Raw genomic sequence first — 20,535 nt, forward strand, 5'->3', positions numbered from 1 at the left:
TAAAACCAATTAACCATTATATAAATTATATATAGTGAAACCTGTGGGGTATCCATAACTATAGATATAACACTTATTCCACAATAAATAACTTTTTTATTATATAAATATTTGTCTTATGTATCATAAGACATCATTAATACAACTAACAAATTGAATTCAAAAAAATAGTAGTGTGCATTACATAAGTAAATATAAACAAAAATGGTTAGAATATTTATACTGAATGAACAATAGCAGACTGCCAAAAAATACTATATGGATATAAAATAAATGGAAAAAGAAGAATTGGAAGACCAAGAAAGCAACAGCATAAGACTAGAACAGGTCATTTCACCATGATAGGAAAAACATCATATGCATCACCAAGTACAGCACTGAGAATAACATCATCAATTTTGATATCAGGTTTAATGCCACTTTCCTTAAGTGACCTATAAAAATGATGAATAACAGTGCAAATGATGTGCACCCTGTTAGAATTGAAGGGGGATACAGGTAGAGGTTTGTTGATTTAACAAACCTCTACCTGTATCCCCTTCAATTCTAACTGCCGACTTACAACTCAAATAATTGTACTGCCTGATATAATGTCCCATTTACACCATATAACAGTAGCATTCTGAAGAGCTTTTAACTTGGCACCTTGTCATATGTGTTTTCCAGATCTACAAAACTTAAATACATGGTCCCTGTTATATTCCCATGATTTCTCAACTATTTGTCTTAAACTGAAAATCTGATCCTGACAACCTCTATCTTGTCTTGACCCAGCTTTTTCAAGCTTCCCTTCCACAATTTTTCTTAACTTTTTTTAAGAATACTTGCACAAATCTTACCAAGAACATTCAATAAATTCATTTGCAATTCTCATATTCAGTTTTATTTCTCTTTTTATATATGGTACTATAAGCACTTTACTCCAATCAACTGAAATTTAACCCTCTAACCAGACCTTTTGAATTATGAAGTATAGTCACTTTAAAAAATAAAAATTAAAATGGTCTAATATAAATAAGTTAAATAAAACATGGAAAAATAACAGCATTTCAAAAAACTCTATAAACTTTTTCCTCAAACTCTATAAAACCATTATTATTTCTATGGCAACATATGGAAAGCTAAGAAATGGAGACTAAAATCAGAAAGAAATAAAAAATCATTTCTTTCTTCAGAGCATTCGAAATGAAATGCTTAAGAAAAATAAGTAAGACTTACTGGTTAGAACACAAAACAAATGAACAAGTCAGAAAAGAATTAAACTATAGAGAAGATGTCATAGCTATAATTTTTCAACAGCAATTAAGATGGTTTAGATACATCCAGAGAATGTCGTGTCAGAGATTGCAAAATATAGTCTTGAATGGAATCACTGGAGAAAGAAGATCAAGAGGTAGACCAAAAAGAATTTGACTACAGTCTTAGAAGAAAGTCACAATTATTGAGCTTCAGAGAGAGAGAGAGAGAGAGAGAGAGATGACAGAAATAGCCCTAGATAGAGCCAGATGGAAAGATTTTATATGGAATCAAACCCATATTTTATAGTAACTGCTTTCTCATCTGACAGAAGATCAAGAGGTAGACCAAAAAGAATTTGACTACAGTCTTAGAAGAAAGTCACAATTATCGAGCTTCAGAGAGAGAGAGAGAGAGAGAGAGAGAGAGATGACAGAAATGGCCCTAGATAGAGCCAGATGGAAAGATTTTATATGGAATCAAACCCATATTTTATAGTAACTGCTTTCTCATCTGACAGATGAGAAAGAAGCTGCTATAAAATTTTTATACCTCAATATTTGAGTCTGTTCGAATATCCTCTACTTCAAGCAGCATTTCTGCATTTCAGGTTTTGATAGTTTTTCTACTTCAAGTGTGCGTGTGTGTGTGTGTGTGTGTGTGTGCGTATTCCTGGTTGCATTCTGCTGAATGTTTTCTACCACTGTGCTATCAACTGCCAGTCTTATTTCGCAATCTTTCAAAGTAATCACTCTAGACATCTAAAATATCTTTATCTTCCGTTTTCATGTCACCTTTATTATCTCCAATTCCTTTCAGAGTACTCCTTCCTCTATTTCTGAGCTTTTCTTAATAGTCTACAGAATATTTTACCACCTTCTCGATATTAATTTTCCATGTTCTGACCAAAGTCTTCCCATGACTTTTGTTTAGCTTGTTTTATGCAGTGTTTCTTACATTTTTTTTTTTTCTATATTCTCTCAAAGCATATATGAGAATTTTCATCGACTGCATAGCAATGTCTACAAGAAAAAAATAACTGACAATCTATGGGAAAGAAAAAAGACAGGTTTCCTTCAAACAATGAAAAATACTATCTCCTTTGTCTAAAATATACCAAAGAATGCCCTCTTTGATCAAATTTAGATGTCCTTGCCAACATCTACATTGAGAAAGCCAATGTTTTTTGCATGGACATCTACTTTCTCAATGCAAACAATCCAATTTGACTAACCACAAGACTGACACACTAACGAACCGTCCACTGGGTACAATTCAGTGAAACACGGCTCATCCTGTAGTAATCTCAGTTTGAGAGAGACTTGTTCTGCATTGTTCTTATTTCTTCTTCAAGGACTAGGGCATTTGCCTGTTCCAGCTTCACTAGTCTTTCCATCTTGCAGTTGGTCTTTCTTCTCTCTCTCTCTCTCTCTCTTTCCTTTGGTCTATATCTATCCACAACGTTTCATAAATCTTTTCATTTGCATCATAAATATCTAGTTCTTTTCTGATGGCTTCATTTCTTATATGGTCCAATTTTGTGCATTATTTAATTGCTCTTAAAAATCTCATTTGCAGCTTGTATTTTACATTCATCTTTCTTTTTAACAGCCCATGTTTCTGAACCATATAGTAGAGTTGGAGTGGCCATTACTTTATAAAATTTTAGTTGAATTTCTCGTCTTGTTTTTGTTATTCAGTCCTTTTAATTATTTCCACAGATTTTCTGAAATTTCTTTATTTTTTTCATCTTTATCTTTTAAGATATGTTTTTATGCAGCTTAAATAATTAAGCTCTGTCATCTGTTCTATTATTTTATTTTCTATAACTATTTTTGATTTAACATGATCTCGACCTTTAAACGTGATGACTTTTGTTTTTTTTTGTGAAATTTTTAAATTGCATTGTTAGCTTATTTTGTTTAATTCATAAACTGATTTTTGAAGATCATCTTCATTTTCCTGTAATATAAGCGGATCATCTGCATACAGTATTGTATTGATAGCAGTTCTTATGGTTAACTGGATACCTTGTTTCATTGTTATTTTCCATATTTTAATAATCTGATCAATATATATATATATATTGAATATTGAATAGAGTTGGAGATTAGTTACATCCCTGTCTGATGCCCTGATTTATTTCAATCTCTCCTGTTAATTTATTACTCGACTGTATTTTTGCATGTTTATGTAAACTTTGTATAGCTTGTACCAAATGTAATGAATATCCTTGTTTTTCATTATATTCCCTAGTTTTTCTCTGTGTATTTTATCAAAGCTTTCTCGTAATCTATAAGGGCTATATGAGTCTCTAAATTAAATTCTCGTCTTTTTTCAAGAATTTGTTTTACACATAAATATTGCCTATACATGATCTTTCATGTCTGAAACCATTTTGTTCTTCTGAGAGTAGACTGCTTGCAATACTTTTAAGTCATTTATTCAGGATTTTACTGCAAATTTTGTAACCTGTATTCAGGGCTGGTGGAAGCAGGCATGCGGGTGCCACTACGATGGGGGCACCGCCGCGTTCATAAGTTAATTTTTAAGAAACAAAATTTTTATCATAAAAACAAAATAATTCTTAGAATGATCAATATTAAAATAAATAAGGCCGTATACACTGAATAAAAATTTAAAAAAATGTATATTGACGCCTCTTTGATCAGCCAGCTGTTTACAATTTTGCAGCTAGAGAAGGCTAAATGCTTGTCTGCAGAATGTTGTGTCTACTGCACATCTACTTCACTTTATCTAAAGTGAAACGGTGAACAGTTTTTATGCGCAGAAATGAATTTTCGTACAAAACTTTTGTTCTAGTTAACCAGTCATATGGTACGCATCTCAGTAGGCTACTGACAGTAGCGTAGTGCGGACTATTATTTCGTCTCTGTGTTGTGTTGGGTAATAATTTCTTGCGGGTATAAAACAGAAATGGAATCAAAAATTTAAAAAAAAGTTATCCGGTACACAAAATCATAAGTGTCACGCTGCGAGAGAAGCAGATATTAAGAAACAAACTGGGGCTCTTAATAAATTTGTTAAAATATCAAAATATTCTGGTGCAGATTGTAACCAACTGGATACATCAGAAATCAGAGTTGAAGAACCGTGCACATCATCCAGTTTGCATGAAGGTACTATTGCAACTATTGAACAAGATAATTGAACATGATTTAAGTGAAAAATAGTTAGGATTTAGTCAACTACAACAACATTTAGTTGTAGTTGACCACGAAACTAACACATTGTTAGTCTCTGTGAATTTAGAAGATCCAGGTGAACGGGGAAATATTGATGAAAAATTACGAGTTGTTTTAATTGAAATGGAGCCTGTTCAAAATAAAATATAATATAACCCAGAGATACATATGGTCGTAAATTTGGCGATACGTATTATAATAGAAAAATGAAAAACGGGAGCTCGTGCCAAGAACATGGCTCATTTATTCCGAAACTTTAAATTCTGTTTTTTGCTTTTGTTGCAAACTTGTCACACCTACTGAATCAACTGAATCACCCACTGAGTCTTGTAGAAGGTTATAACAATTGGAGAAATGTGAGTACAACTTTACATAGACATGAGACTAGTTTAACTCACATGAAAAATTTCTTAAAATGGAAGGACTTGAAAAATATTTAAAAAAACAAAACTACTATTGACTTCCAGATGTATGAAATGGAAAAGAAACATTGGACAAGTGTTTTAGAACGCTTGATTGAAATTATAAAATTCCTTGGTAGCCAAAATTTAGTTTTTCGCGGATCATCTGATAAATTATATGAAAGAAATAACAGCAATTTTTTAAAATTAGTCAAACTGTTTGGGAAGTTTGATCCCATTATGGAAAATCATGTTGAAAGGGCCCTACAGCGAAACAATAGAGCACACTGTTTGAGTAAAGACAGTCAAAATGAAATATTGGAAACTTTAAGTAATGCAATCAGAGATAACAATAATGAAACAACTGGAAAAACTGGAACATTCCCATTGAAGACATGCGAGGTAAAGGGTATGACAATGGGGCAAATATGGGCTCCAAAATTTGCCTTTGAACAAAAATCCTCTAGCTTTTTACATGCCATGTGCTGCTCATACTCTAAATTTAATCATTAACGATGCAGCCAAAGTAAATGCAGATGCAATTATTCAAGAAATATACAATTCTTTTCATTCTCTTACAAACGTTGGGCAATCCTTTTAAAGTTTGTAAAAAAAATTAACATTGAAACAGCCATCAGAAACGCGATGGGATAGTAAAATGAATGCAATCCGCCCTCTTCGATATCAGTTAGGAGAAATTTATGATGCACTTTTTGAAATTTTAAATAATGAAAATTTTAATAATGAAACTCAGCATGAAGCACAAACATTATGTGCTAAAATAAAGGACTACAAATTTATTTGCTCTCTTATAACTTGGTATGATTTACTTAACAGAATAAACCCGGTGAGTAAAATGCTTCAAGACAAAAATATGAACATTACACTTGCTTTAGAATCTATTGAAAACTTAAAAATATTCTTACAAGAGTATCGATCAGATATAAATTTTAAAGAAGTTCTAAAAACGGCAAAATAACTGAGTGAAGAGGTGGATCGAGAACAAGAACTTAAAATAGGTATGGAAGTTCAATGACGAAAGAAGACACGACAGTTTGCCTATGAGCATTATGACGAAATGCCACAATCGTCAGAAGATAAATTTAGAGTGAATGTGTTTTATACACTTCTAGACGTTGCAATGTGTTCGTTAATAGAACGTTTTGAACAACTAAAAACATATGATAATTTCAATTTCTTGTATAGATTACTACAAATTAATAACGAAGATTTACGAAAAATTTGTGACAATTTAGAGATTCTCTTGAAGGACTGCGACAATAAAAACGTAAATGCAATAGAACTATATGACGAGTTATGTGCTCTCTGGGATATTTTTCAGATGGATAATTTAAATATTCACAAGCCATTTCGATATTCTTAATTTTATTGTGACTAATAATTTATCTTTCCCTAACTTTTCAATTGCTTTAAGAATACTATTAACCTTAACTGTTAGTGTAGCGAGCAGGGACGTTCCTTTTCCAAGTTGAAATTGATTAAAACCTACTTAAGAACAAGTATATCACAAAAAATGCTTGTTAGTTTGGCGTTAATAGCTATTGAAATTATATATGTGCGGAATTAGATGTTAAGACCATTATTTCTAATTTTGTGAATATGAAATCAAAAACCTTAAAATTTTAATTAAAAAAATTTCAAGTATATTTATGTAATTTAATTTATTTTCTGTTATTCTGTAAAGATATTATTTTTAAGGTATGCATCTCAGAAATAAGAAAAAATAATTATTTCTGAATTCTTTTATTATTTTCTCATCTATCTTGAGTTTCTTTTAATTTCCTAAAAGATAGTTCCACTTATAAAAATTATTACAAGTTACTAAGAATTTAGTAACTTGTAAAATGCAAGAATTTTTTAAAACTTTAGTTAAAATAAATTTTAACTTTAATTAAAATTCATTTTAATTTTGTTAGTGATTTGGGTTGGTGAGAAGGCTATAATCCCTGTATCATTATATCAACGATTAAAGTGAAGTGGCTTTATCAAAATTTGCTTTAACTTTTGAGAATTTTTTGAATATACATGTTTTTAACAATTATCCTGCCTAGTCAACACTCCCGGTTCATTACATTTAGCGAACCAACGTGTGGCTGTTCTGTCAAAATTTATTTATCAAATTTCAAATAATTCAAATTTTTATTATTGTAAAAGAACCACACACTTCCGGATCGTTACAGGGGCGCTTAGACAGAAATTGCATGTGGGCATCAAAGACCCTAGTGCTGGCTCTGCCTGTATTTAATAAACTTATTCCTCTGTAATTCCCGCAATCACCTTTATCTCCTTTCTTAAATGTAGATATAACCTTATCTTTTAACCATTCTGATAGAACCTCACATTTCCTCCAATAGTTATTTATTAATTTTAAGAATCTGTGATGTAAATATTCTCCATGATATTTCCAAAGCTCTGTATATTTATGCCGGGGTGCTTAAGGGTCAAAACTATATACAATTAAGAGGAGACCTCCACATAGCCTTTAAAGGAATGCGGAGAACCGACTAGGGCTTCTGACCTAATGTCCAATCCTCACCTTGTGGTGCACCCTGTTGGGTATCTACCTGGATACTGAAGTATCTAGGTAGATACCCATAATGGCTAATAATAATGGCAAATACCTGTTGGATTTCTGCTCAGCATTACGAGGCTAATCTTCTTGAATGGCAGGCAGTCTCAAGTAGAGTGATGTGGGCAAATAGGAGAATGGGGAACTGGACAATGAGACTTATTTGTGCCTATGGTCCCACAGAAGGTTCTACTAAGGCAGAAGTGGAGAAATTTTTTGATGCTTTAGAGAAAGCAACTGACACAATGAAAAAGGAAAAGTTGGTCCTTGTTGGAGATCAAAATAGCAGAGCAGCAAATGATTGTCAGACATACAAAAATATTTTGGGAAAATTTGGAGAAAATAGCAAAGCTAATAATAATGGCAAATACCTGTTGGATTTCTGCTCAGGACACGGACTGGTTATTAGTAACACCGTGTTCCAACATAAAAATGTGCACAAATTCATATGGAGAGAAGAGGCAAGGAATAAGAAAAGTCTCATTGACTATGTTATTGTTGATAGTGATGTTTTCTCCCTGGTGCAGGACACCAGAGTGTACACATTATTTGAAATTGGAAGTGATCACTATTTAGTCTTGAGCAGGATAAAATGGAATTTCATATTGAAAAGAATAACATGTAAGAAAGTTTTAAAACGAATAAAAGTTGAGCAGCTCTCAGATATGAACTGTAGACTAAAATACACAAAAATTATAATCTAATACTGTGGCCTCCCCTTTAAGAGGGTTGCAGCTGATGAACAGTCCGCTTCCATGCTTCTCTATCTCTTGCTTCTGTAAGATTCTTTCCTGTCCAATCTTTGATGTTGTCTTTCCATTGAAGTCAGGTCTTCCTCTTCCTCTCTTTCCTTCCATCATCCCCTGCAATACTATTCTGGGAAACTTCAGAAGAACCTCTCATCAAATGTCCTGCAAACACTATTTTTCTTCTTTGGATACTAGCCATATAGTCTCTTTTCATTTTGAATCTTTTAAGAACCTCTTCATTGCTCACTCTTCCAGTCCAGCTGATACGATCCATTTTTCTCAAGCACCACATTTCAAATGCATTCAATTGGTTACTCATCTTATTGATCGTCCAGGACTCGCATCCATATGTCCCCACACTCCAGGTCATTGTCTTGAGGATTCTTACTTTTAACTGTTTGTTTAGATTTCTGTTTCCTAATATGTGGTATATTTGGAAAAATGCTGCTTTTGCTTTTTTAATTCTGCTCTTAATTTCATAATTAGATCTACTGTCTTCTGTTATCCAACTCCCATGGTATTCAAAACTTTTTACATTTTCTATTCTTTGTCCGTTCAAAGTAATTTCCATCCCATCATTTCCTTTCCTTGAAATCTTCATCAATTTTGTCTTTGGAATGTTTATTTTCATTTTATATCTCTCGTTTCCAACTCTGTTCAGTCTGTTCAAAATTCTTTGCAAGCCTTCCTCTGTTTCGCTCATAAGTACAATGTCATCTGCATATCTTATATTATTTATCAGGTGTCCATTTATCTTTATTCCATCCCTCAGATCTTCCAAGGCCTCCCCCATCATCCATTCACTATAGACATTAAAAAGGAGTGGGGACATCCCACATCCTTGTCTCACATCCTTTCTTATGGGGATCCATTCAGTATCCTCTCCTTCAAATCTGACCTTAGCTTCTTGAGTTTTGTATATTCTGAACAAAAATCTCATAATATTTTTATCTCTTCCTATTTTATGCAAAATATCAAATAAAACAGAGTGATTAACATCATTGAAAGCTTTTTCATAGTCCACAAAGCATAGATATAAATCTTTATATCACTCGATCATTCTTTCCCCCAATATCTGTAGTGTTGTGATAGCTTCCCTGGTTCCCCTGAAACCAAACTGTGCTTCATTTAATTCCCTCTCTATCATCTGTTCCATTCTTCTATATATTACGTTGATTAGGACTTTGTAACGTGGCTAATGAAGCTGATAGTTCTGTGCTTGTTGCAATCTATTGTTCCTGTAGTCTTGGGAATAGGAACTATTAATAAACTAGATCTTACGAAGTCTTTAGGTATTATATCCTCCTCCAGACTTCTATTAAAGATGATGGAGACAGAAGTTTATTCCTTCCTTTCCCAATGCCTTCAGTAACTCTCCTTGAATATCATCCACTCCTGGAACTTTCCTATCCTTTATTCTTTTAATGGCTGCTTCGGTTTCCCATTCCTTAATTTCTGGGGCATCATCATTTTCCATCTGATCACATTCCAGATTATCTTCATCTCCATAAAGTTCTGCAACATACTTCTTCCATCTTATCATTTTTTCCCAACAAAATCTTTCCTCTTTCATCCTTCAAAGCACTGCTTTTTATTCTTCTCTTCTTCCTGGAAATCAAGTTCAAGCCTTCATAAACCTTTCTCATATCCTTTGCTGTATCATTTTCCTCTATTTCCTTGCAGACCTGGTTGAGCCAGTCTTCCTTTGTCTTTTTAGCTAGAATTTTTACTTGTTTACTGATCTCTTTATACCCGACTTGGGCTTCATCTTTCTTCTTATTCGTCCTTCATCCATTTTTTCTATCACCTCCTCAGTAATCCAGGGCTTCCTTCCTCTCCTCTCTGCCTCACCCAGAAGAACTTGAGCACATTCCTTGATTTTCTCTCTTAGATCAGTCCAGATTACTTCTAAGGGTCTATCAGTATCAATACTGCTGATCTTATTTTCTAGTTCAGCTTGATATTTCTCTCTAATATCTTTTCTTTGTAGTCCATCAATTCTTATTTTTCTAGTTGCATTTTCTTTATTTATTCATTTTAGTCTGATTTCAATTATGAGCAGGTTATGATCACTATTGCAGTTTGCTTCAGGATAATTTTTTATTACATTTCTATATCTCGAGTTAATTAATATATAATCAATCTGATTTATTCACCTCTCTGTCCAGCTGCTCTCCAAGTATACAGTCTTCTCTCATGTTGTTGAAACCAGGTGATAGTCAATATCAATTTGTGTTTTCTGCAAAACTCCACCAATCTGTCTCCCCTTTCATTTCTTTCTTCTAAGCCCCAAGAGCCCACCAGACAATCCTCTCTTCCTTCCCTATCTTTGCATTCATATCTCCCATTACTATCAGTATATCTCTGTTATTTTTCAAATGTAAACATTCCTCTATTTGTTGATAGATCTATTCAACTTGTACATCTGTATAATCTGTTGTTGGTAAGTATACTTGAATTATGAGGATATTTTTATGTTTGGACTTCCTTTTCAAAGCAATCACTCTTTCAGATCTCTGCCAATATCCCTCCACCATATTGGCTACCCTCTTATTCAACATTACTCGACACCCTTTTGATGTTCTCCTCCTCCTGAGCAAACAAATCTAAATCCATCGTCTGTTCTTATATCTCCTTTACTTTTCCATCTAACCTCTGAGAGTCCAATAACTGATATATTCATTCTTTTCATTTCTCTGATCACATTGGCCATTTTCCCTACTTGATACATTGAATTAACATTCCAGGTTCCCATATTTGTATTTTCTTTGAGATTCATTTTCTTATGTTGTGTCCTTACATTAGCTCCAGAACTTCCCAGAGGATATCCTGCAGCATCATTTGAGGTCTTATCCTCCTGGGATGCCAACATAGCTATACAAACCCCCTCCCTGGTAGCATACTGCACAAGATCAGACCCAGGGTTCCCATCTGTTCTTGTGCATAATTCATTCTACTGTATTGACTTGTTCATTATTACTTGGAGAAAGAGAAAAAGTATACATGGTAGTTCTCCGTTGCCTTCCATGCAGCTTGGTGGATTGAAATTTTCCTTCCAACCAGATGTAATGGTTATACTGCCATGACTAGGTATCTCCAGCTCGGGTACCCCCGGATCGCCAGTTCCCGTGCACACCTAGGTGCACCCCTGGGGGGGGGGTGGAACACAAAGATTATTGAAGAAAAAATGAAAGAGTTTGAGAACAGCAACCAAACCTTAGAGATTCAGTGGCAAGCCTTGAAGAAAACACTGATTCATTCAGAAAGAGAGGCACGTGGTGAGGTTGTCTGCAAGGATAGCAAAATGAGAACTCCATGGTGGACAAGAAGTTAAAGAGGCAGTGAAGGAAAAGAAGAAAGCATATCTTAGAGAATACAGAGACAAATGTAAGAAAGCTAAACACTGTGTAAAACTAGGCTAAACAAAAATCATGGGAGGATTTTGGCAAGAACATAGAAAATAAATATCAAGAAGGTGGTAAGATATTCTGGAGGTTGTTGAAGAAGCTTAGAAATGGAGGAAAGAGTGCTGTAAAAGGAGTCAGAGATGATAAAGGTGACATGAAGATGGGAGCAAAAGATATCCTTGAAGTATGGAGTAATTACTTTGAAAAACTGCTAAATGAAACAAGCAGTGATAGCACAGTGGTACAAAACACTCAACAGGCATACAGTAAAGAATACATATCCATACTTGAAGTAGAAAAAGTCATCGAAGGCTGAAATGTGGAAAGGCAGCAGGAGTAGATGATATTCGACCAGAAATGCTGAAGTATGGTGGTGTAAAGTCTTACAGTGGCTGCACTGCATAGTTCAGAAGGCCTGGATAGAGGGATGAATTCCCGATGATTGGAGTAGTGCTCTCATAGTACCCATATATAAAAAGGGAAATAAAACAATGTGAGAATTACAGAGGTATTTCCCTACTGAGTGTTCCTGGCAAGATTTATGCAAGTATACTTGAGAAACAGTTGAGAAGAATTGTGGATGAAAAGCTTGGTGAAAAACAAGCTGGATTCAGCCAAATAGAGGCTGTCAGGATCAGATCTTCACTTTGCGACAAATAGTTGAGAAATCATGGGAATATAACAAAGATCTATATTTAAGTTTTGTCGATCTGGAAAAGCATATGAAAAGGTACCAAGAGAGAAGCTATTCAATATGCTGCAGTTATATGGTGTCAATGGGACATTATATCAAGCAATACTTAGTCTTTATTTGAGTTGTAAGTCAGCAGTTAGAATTGAAGGAAGTACAGGAAGATGGTTTAATGTTAAATCTGGTGTCAGACAAGGATGTACATTATCTCCTCTGTTATTCATTATCTATATGGATCACATTATGAAGGAAAGTGGTATTAAACATGATATCAGAATTGGAGATGTTAATGTCAGCTCTTTGCTTTATGTGGATGATGTTATACTTCTAAATAAATCCGCTAAAAGTTTGCAAGATTCCCTGACTAAACTGAATAACTGTTGTAATAGATATGGTATGAAGCTCAGCAATAAAAAGACAAAGACAATGAAAATAGGCAAAATCATTGAAAATGTCAACTGCGTTGTGAAAGGAGAACCTATGGAACAAGTAGAACATTTCAGCTACTTAGGCACGATTTTTTGTGAAGATGGTAATTAAATATGGAAATAGACAACAGAATCTACAAAGCTGGTATGGAAAGAAGTCAATTGAATAAATTCATATGGAATAAGAGAGAAATTAGTCGGAACACTAAATTAGCTGTATACAAGACAGTGTTCAAAACAGTTTTAACTTATGGATCTGAGAGCTGGGTCAGAAGTAAAACACTTGACCAAAGACTAGAGGTGTGAACAGATGGCATCAATGGCAATATCATATTAAAAATGAGAATATTAGGAAAGAACCTGACATTGTCGGCATCCAGGAATGCGTTAGCAGAGCTAATCTCAGGTGGTATGGTCACTTAAATAGAATGGGTGAGGAAAGAATAACAAAAGAAGTATTCTCTGCCAGGTTGCAGGAAAACGATCCAGAGGAAGACCAAGATATAGGTGGATTGATTACTGTACAAAGTGCCTTAGATAATAGAAATATAAGATCTGATAATGTTGGGGTCTTGACAAGTAACAGACTGATTTGGAGGAAAATTGTAGATAGGAAGTTAGTAATGATGTAAATTTTTCATGTAGTACTATCATGTCCTGTACACCCCCTTGAGGATACATGGCAGGAATTTGATGATGTATTTATGTCATCTAATCTGGTTGATTGTCTATTTTTTGATAAGCTTCTTATAGTTCTTCCACTTTTATTGATTCCATATTGTAGGCTATATCTTGCTTTCCATGCATGTTTTCTATTTTATTAATATATCTGTCCCAAGCATCTTGGTGAGCTTTCTGTACTATGGTTTTAGCCATATGTCTTTTGTTTTTGTATATTTCTTCTATTTCCTTTGTATGTTTTTGTGGGAATGATTTGTATGCCATTTATTTTCTTTTATTGCATTTTCTATATCTGTGTTCCAGATTTAAAATTTTTTTCTTTTTAATATTTCATTTTTCTTTCCACAAGCCTCAGAGGCTGCTTTATGGATTATTTTTATTAAAGTTTTCCATTCTTCTTCTATATCTTCACTGATTTGGATTTCTTTTAGGCAAGCTGTTAATCGTGATTGATACAGCATTCTAATGATTTCTTCTTGTAACAGATATAGTTTGTATACTTGTTTTATTTGTTTTTTCTTATTTACTTCGTTTCTCCATTTTGCTAGTATTTCTATTTTAGAGAAATGAGGAAGTGAAATCTGAAAAAATTTCACTTCCTCTGTAAACATTTGCATCTCTCACACATAGAGCTAGTTTCTGATTAGTAATGATATAATCAATAATTCTTATTCAAATTATTTTTTGCAATTCAAAATAAGAATAAGTGATCTTATTACTTTTAGTGTTTGGTAGACACTCTTTTGACTGAAATGTTGACCTTGAATGTTTTTTTTTTTTTTTGTAACATATAACACTGGCTCCTCCTACAATGTTAACATTCTGTCTCCTTATCCATAGTAATTTACATTAGCAATGAAATGGTGCCAGCAATGGGGGGGGGGGGGGGGAATCTTGTGTCTCTTAGATGTTTTTTTTTTTTTTTTTTTTTTAATCCCTTATCTGAAGCATCCTGTTTCATAACAGATTACATGTTCTTAAAAACAGACCCTTGGTACTTTGTGACAGGAAGGTAAGGCAATTTGTAAATTTGTAACTGATTAGTGCTTTTGTTGGGGGGGGGGGGTTCTTGGAGGCACTTCAATTCGCTAAAAAAAAAAATCTGTAATTTAGCTTGATGAAAATAAACTGTTTTGGCCAAGCTTTTGTTAAGATAGTAAATTGAGCTTTTAAAAAAAAAAAATCTTCATTAAAGTAAATGAAACAGAAATCGTGTGACTACTGGAAGAGAAATTAGGACGATATCGCAACATTATTTTAGAAATCATGAATAAGCACTGAAGAAAATAAACATGAAAAATCCCCTAGGAAAGATGATTTGCCTACTGATAAAAACTTCTAGTAGTCCAGGATAAAAATGGTTATGTGACATTTTTAAAATTATCTGCAGAAAGGTGGTATCTGATGAATGCACCAAGGAGATTGTCCCAATATAAATATTACAAAGGGGTCTCAAGGAGGAGTGTACTTAATTATAGAGTAATAACATCTGTCAATGAAGACTTATGACAGGATAATGGCAACAAGAAAAAGGGATAAAACAGAGGAAGGTTTACAAGTAAAGTAGGTTGATTTCAGCAAAGTGAGACCAACTGATCATTTGATTTTTGCTGTAAGGGAAATAGATTCTGGAAATTTGGAAAAAGCCTATTTATGGCTTTTCTGAATGGGGGAAGAGGTCTTCGAGTAGATTCAACAGAAAAAAATAAAAAGCTTGGACAGGAAAAGAAGAAATTCTGATCAATAATATGTATATGAAATGTAAGGACTATGTGAAGACTAAACTTGGTAATTTGGAGTGGTTTACAATGGGAGTATACAACCTTTCATATATACAATGACTATCTGGACATTAACTATCTCCATAATGCATAACAACATACTCATCCAAAAGGAAGTGCGTTGTGCATTGTAAGATAATGAAGCAACTGATATGAAGTCCAACAGCCTCTATATATACAAGTAGTCTATAATAAATTTAGTTTAATCCTTTATCCAAGTGTAAGCAAACAAAGTTTGCACCTGAAGTATCTTCAGGACTGAGGCAACTCGTACTAAAGGTGAACCAAGCTCTCTTCACTCCTTGACTTAGTATCTCCCATAATGCAAAGCACATCTCCTTGTGGAGATGTATAATGCTAAGCGTTAAGGGAAGGGCCACTACCCAGAGACCAGTTTCGACCTTTATGAGGTCTCGTCAGTGGGAGCAAGACCCAGAAATGGTGATACTAAGGCAGAAGCAGTGGAGAGGTCATATTTACTTATACGAGTTGCCAAAAGGTGTACCACCTTATTATTAAACCTTTAACTATAAAACTATAAACCTTTTATATCACCCCCCCCCTTCCCACACAAGAGATCACAAGATTTATATCACAACAGTGTCACGTGTGAATTTATTTTTATTATCCATACTATTGTTTTTGTATATGTTTTGTATATCTTGTTATATTTATCACTCCACATTCATCTCTAATCACATTATGCTAGGAATATTAACCATAGTATTTTTTTTTTTTTAATCACTACCCATTATCTAGTCCATCCTAGATTCTAAGTAAACCAGATAACTAGCAAACTGTATAGGCTTAGATAATAATTTTCCAAAATTTACTTACAGTTTGAATACTTAATATTTTAAAATGTCAAGCTTAATTATAAACATTTTTAGGAAATAGATATAATACGAAAATCAAACTTAAAATTGTTTTTGAATTATATAAGTTATACAAAATAAACTATTTTATATACCTTAGGCCTGCCTCCAGCACACAAACATAATTTTTTGTAATACACAATGGAACCATCAGTAAGGTACATTCTCTGTAAAAATAATTTTAGTTTTAGTCTAATTCATCATAATGTACAAGATTTTTTTCTTTTTATAAAATAAATGTCATTATGCATGAAGGTAACTAAGTTTCTTATTATTACATAGCAAGGTAATGTGAATCTAGCAAACAATTACATTTCAACAACTGAAATTACATTTTCTGATGACAGTAAAGTACACTAATGAAAAACAGCAAGATCTATAATGATATATTGCATTATCAAAATTATCCCCTGGAAAACAATTTCCTAGTATAACACAATCTTCACATTCCCCTAACATGTCAAGTCCATGTCACAGTTTTATTATAGAATCTTAATTAATCCTAAGACAGAGAGGTTTGTCTGTCTTACAGGATGAAATTACAGTTATAGGAGGTAAAGCTTTGTCAACTCCCCATATGAAACTAGAACTCCTGTTCTGTTGAAAAAGCCTTATAAAAGTTCTCTGCATTCTAGAAGAATTTAAACATATTTCTAAGCAAAGGGCACTGTCACTACTGACTTGATATTTCAAAAAGCAAAGTAAAATTAATGTGCAAACTAATGGAATACTATACATTATCCACCAAATTTACTCCATAAGATACGCTTTTTTTCCCCCATCTTATAAGTCACACGTAACCTAAAATACTCATTTCCTTTATTTCTCACATTCACATTTCAATTCACTCAAGGCATAAAGTAAGCAAGATAACAGTTTAACAGGAACATGCAATTGCTGTAAGCAGGGACTGCATATTCCTGAAAGACATTTTTAAACTGAACATCAAATCTTTACATCTCTAAGTATGCTAAAATTATAATCCGGTATAAAATTAGTGACTTTTATGACATCAGATCAAATAACAAATACAACTTGATTTTATATATTTTCAATGTTAATAGTGATCATCTTCAAAATCCTGATACATATCCTCAAGAGGTGTATACAGAACATTATAATGATACTACATAGAAAACTTAATATTATTACTAATTTTATATAAGCAATTTTCTTCCAAATAGGTCTGTTATCTTTCAGCAATCCAATACTCAAAAATTTTAAATTTTGGTCTTCTAAGGCACTTCTAACTGAATCAATCCACACAGATCTTGGTCTTAATGTGGATTTTTTCTCTACCATACATGCTTTGTTAATCTTTCCTTTCCAATTCTGTTTAAGTAACCACGCCATCTGAGATTATCTCTGCTCACACTTTCGGAATGCTAACAATGTCAATTTCCTGCCTAATATCTTAACTGTTTATATAATTTTGCCACTGTTGCCATCTGTTTATTCCCTTAATATTTCTCAGAAGTCCCTTATCTGTAGTTTCTAGTCTTTGATAAAATTTTTATTTTATTTTTCTAGCCCAGCTCTCAGATTCATAAATTAAAATTAGTTTAAATATTGTCTTGTACACAGCTAGTTTAATGGGCTTTGACTAATTTCTCTTTTATTCTATATAAATTTATTCATCTGGCTCCTACAATACCATCATTATCAATTCCCTGATATGTACCCTCAAAGTGTTCAAACTATTATGATAGCACCATACCATTAAGTTCACACCATTACAAATCTCCTATCAGATCCATTTTCCTCCAAATTAGTCTATTACTTGTCAGCACCCTAATATTGCCACTGTTGCGAGCAGGTGCACGGAGTGATTGGCGCACCTGCTCTCCAACAAATGGGTTGTGGGTTCAAATCTTGCCATGAGCATGGATGTTGTGATTGTCTTTAGATGGGAGATGAACTTCTTTGCCAGATGTTAGACCACCATCCCACTTATTGGAGACCTGAAATGACTTGAAAAAGTTTGTTTCAGAGTAGGGTTTCTGGTCTATCTATGTAAAGATAAATAAAATAATACAATAAATATACATAAATATAAAATGGAGAAAAAAAAATCCTTAGCCCACCGTACAAATGTACTATAGATTTATTAATAACCTTTCATGAGTGGGAACCAAATTAAAAAAAAAAAAAAAAAAAATCTAACATTTCATTCTTCTAAGGAACTTCTGGCTGAACTGATTCCACCTAGAATCATCCCGATCTTTTTTCTTCCGTCTTGGCATCCAACACCTGTTTTGTTTATCTTTCTTCTTCCATTTTGTTTAAGCAACCATATCACCCCAGATTAGCCCTGCTCATACATTCTTGAATGCAGACAATGTCAAGTTCCTAATGTCTTCGTTTTTAATATTATTCTGCCATTAATGCCATCTATTCAGATCCCCCTTTTTATTATTATTATGATTATTTTTTAATATTAGAACTCTCATATCTGTGGTCTTTGAGTAAGTGCTTTATTTCTAACCCAAACTCTCAGATCCATAATTTAAAACTGGTTTCAACACTGTCTTGTATACTGCTAGTTTGGTGTTTTGGCTAATTTCTCTCTTATTCCATATAAATTTATTCAACTGGCTTTAACGTACTAGCTTTGCTTATTCTGTGTTTATTTCAAATTTAATTTGCCATCCTCACTAAAAACCGTACCTAAATAGCTGAAATATTTTACTTGTTCTAGGTTCTCCATTGAGAATGATGCTGAAGAGCTTGCAATGTGCCTGCTTGTATTCATAGTTTTGTTAATCTTTCCTTTCCAATTTTCATGCCAAATTTGTTACAGTTATTATTCAATTTAGTTAGAGAATCCCAGAGACTTGCACTTGATGTGTTTAAGAATACATCATCTGCATGACACTAAAGAGCTAAGTCTGATATCTGCAATTCTAATATTAGGTTTTATTATTATTATGGGTATCACCATGGAGTCAGTAGACTCATCGCGGGAGACCCAAACTAGCAAAACAATATCTGTCATATCTCTTCTTGAATTCATTTACAGATGAAGAACTCATAACTAAGTCAGGCAATGAATTCCACTCATTCACTACCCTCCAGGCAAAAAACCTTGTTCTCACACCCTTGTTAACCACACTCTTCTTTAATTTCCAGGGATGACCTCTTGTTCTTCCATCACTATCACACAGCTGAAACATTTCCCCTGCATCAATCCTATATCAAACCTTTCAGTAATTTAAATGTTTCTATCATATCCCCTCTTCTCTACCTATCAACCAACCTCCGCAATCCACAAGTTCTCAATCTATCAATGTGGAGAGCATTTTTTTACATCACTCACCAATTTAGTCACGCTTCTCTGAACCCTCTCCACAGCCTCCTCATCTCCAAGGAATCCAGGTGACCAGACCTTAGCACAGCAATCCAAATGTGGAAGCTTTATAAAGGGGAATAATAAGCTTTTTATCTCTGATGTCAGTATGTTCCTCAACAACCAAGCAATCCTATGTGCAATCTTGGACACCTTAGCAATGTGTCCCCTGAACTTCATCTCCCTATCTACCAACACCCCTAAGTCCCTAGCCTCATCAATCTCTTGGAGTACTGTTCTATCAATGTAGTACACAGCTGGTAATCTTTTGATCCCAAAATGCATGACTTTCCACTTTTCCACATTGAACTGACATCCATTACCTTTTGCCTATTCTACCAGCTTATTTAAATCATCCTGCAAACTTTCAACATCAGCTTGATTTTTTATTGTGCTACCCAACTTTGCATCATCAGCAAACAACTGAATATCTCCCTTTAAACCATTTCCTATATCATTTATATACAAATGAAACAACAATGGCCCAAGCACAGACCCCTGAGGCACACCACTGGTCACCTGCTTCATCCTGGACTCGGCTCCTCCATACACCACCTTCTGGTATCTCTCCCTGAGCCATTCTCCTATCCATATCACCAATTTAGTATCCATTCCCATCTGCTCCAATTTGCGTAACAGTGTTCCATGGGATATCCTGTCAAAAGCCTTAGCAAAATCCAGAAGTACCACTGTGTAGCCAGTTCCTTTGTCCAACTCAGATGTCATTCTATTATAAAAAGTTAATAGATTGCTAAGGTAGGATCTACCTTTAACAAAAACCATGTTGGCCTCTATAGAGTATCATATCCTGATCCACCCATTTTTGAATTTTGTCTTTAACCAACTTTTCCAATACTTTTACCACTACTCTTGAGATGGTGATTGGTCTGAAATTAACTACTGCAGTTTTAGAGCCACCTTTATGCAAAGGAACCACTTTTTTTTTTTTTTGCCACATTCCTTCATAATGCAAATCCACAAATACTTTTTAAGAGTGGAGATTACATGCATCCTTGTCTTACATCGGATTTTACATTAAACCATCTTTCCTGTATTTCCTTCAATGCATTGTTCTGTACGATGTTCCAATTTACCTCACATAATTGTAGTATATCAAAAAAGATTTTCTCTGGGCATCTTGCTA

At 33.8% G+C, this 20,535-nt stretch overlaps 1 protein-coding gene across 2 annotated transcripts in view; it reads right to left on the reverse strand.

The window, feature by feature from the left end:
* Window positions 1-20,535, reverse strand: part of Pyroxd1 (pyridine nucleotide-disulfide oxidoreductase domain 1) — a 218,284-nt gene that overhangs the window by 136,676 nt on the left and 61,073 nt on the right. For both annotated transcript variants that reach the window (XM_090411724.1, XM_090411723.1), the window contains exon 4: window positions 16,141-16,212. In XM_090411724.1, coding sequence (XP_090267850.1) covers window positions 16,141-16,212 — 72 coding nt within the window. The remainder of the gene's footprint in view (window positions 1-16,140; window positions 16,213-20,535) is intronic.

Source organism: Typopeltis vanoorti, chromosome 2 (genome assembly GCF_054136105.1).
Source record: "Typopeltis vanoorti isolate ZY-2024b chromosome 2, IOZ_Tvanoo_1.0, whole genome shotgun sequence".
Taxonomy (NCBI): Eukaryota; Metazoa; Arthropoda; class Arachnida; order Uropygi; family Thelyphonidae; genus Typopeltis; species Typopeltis vanoorti.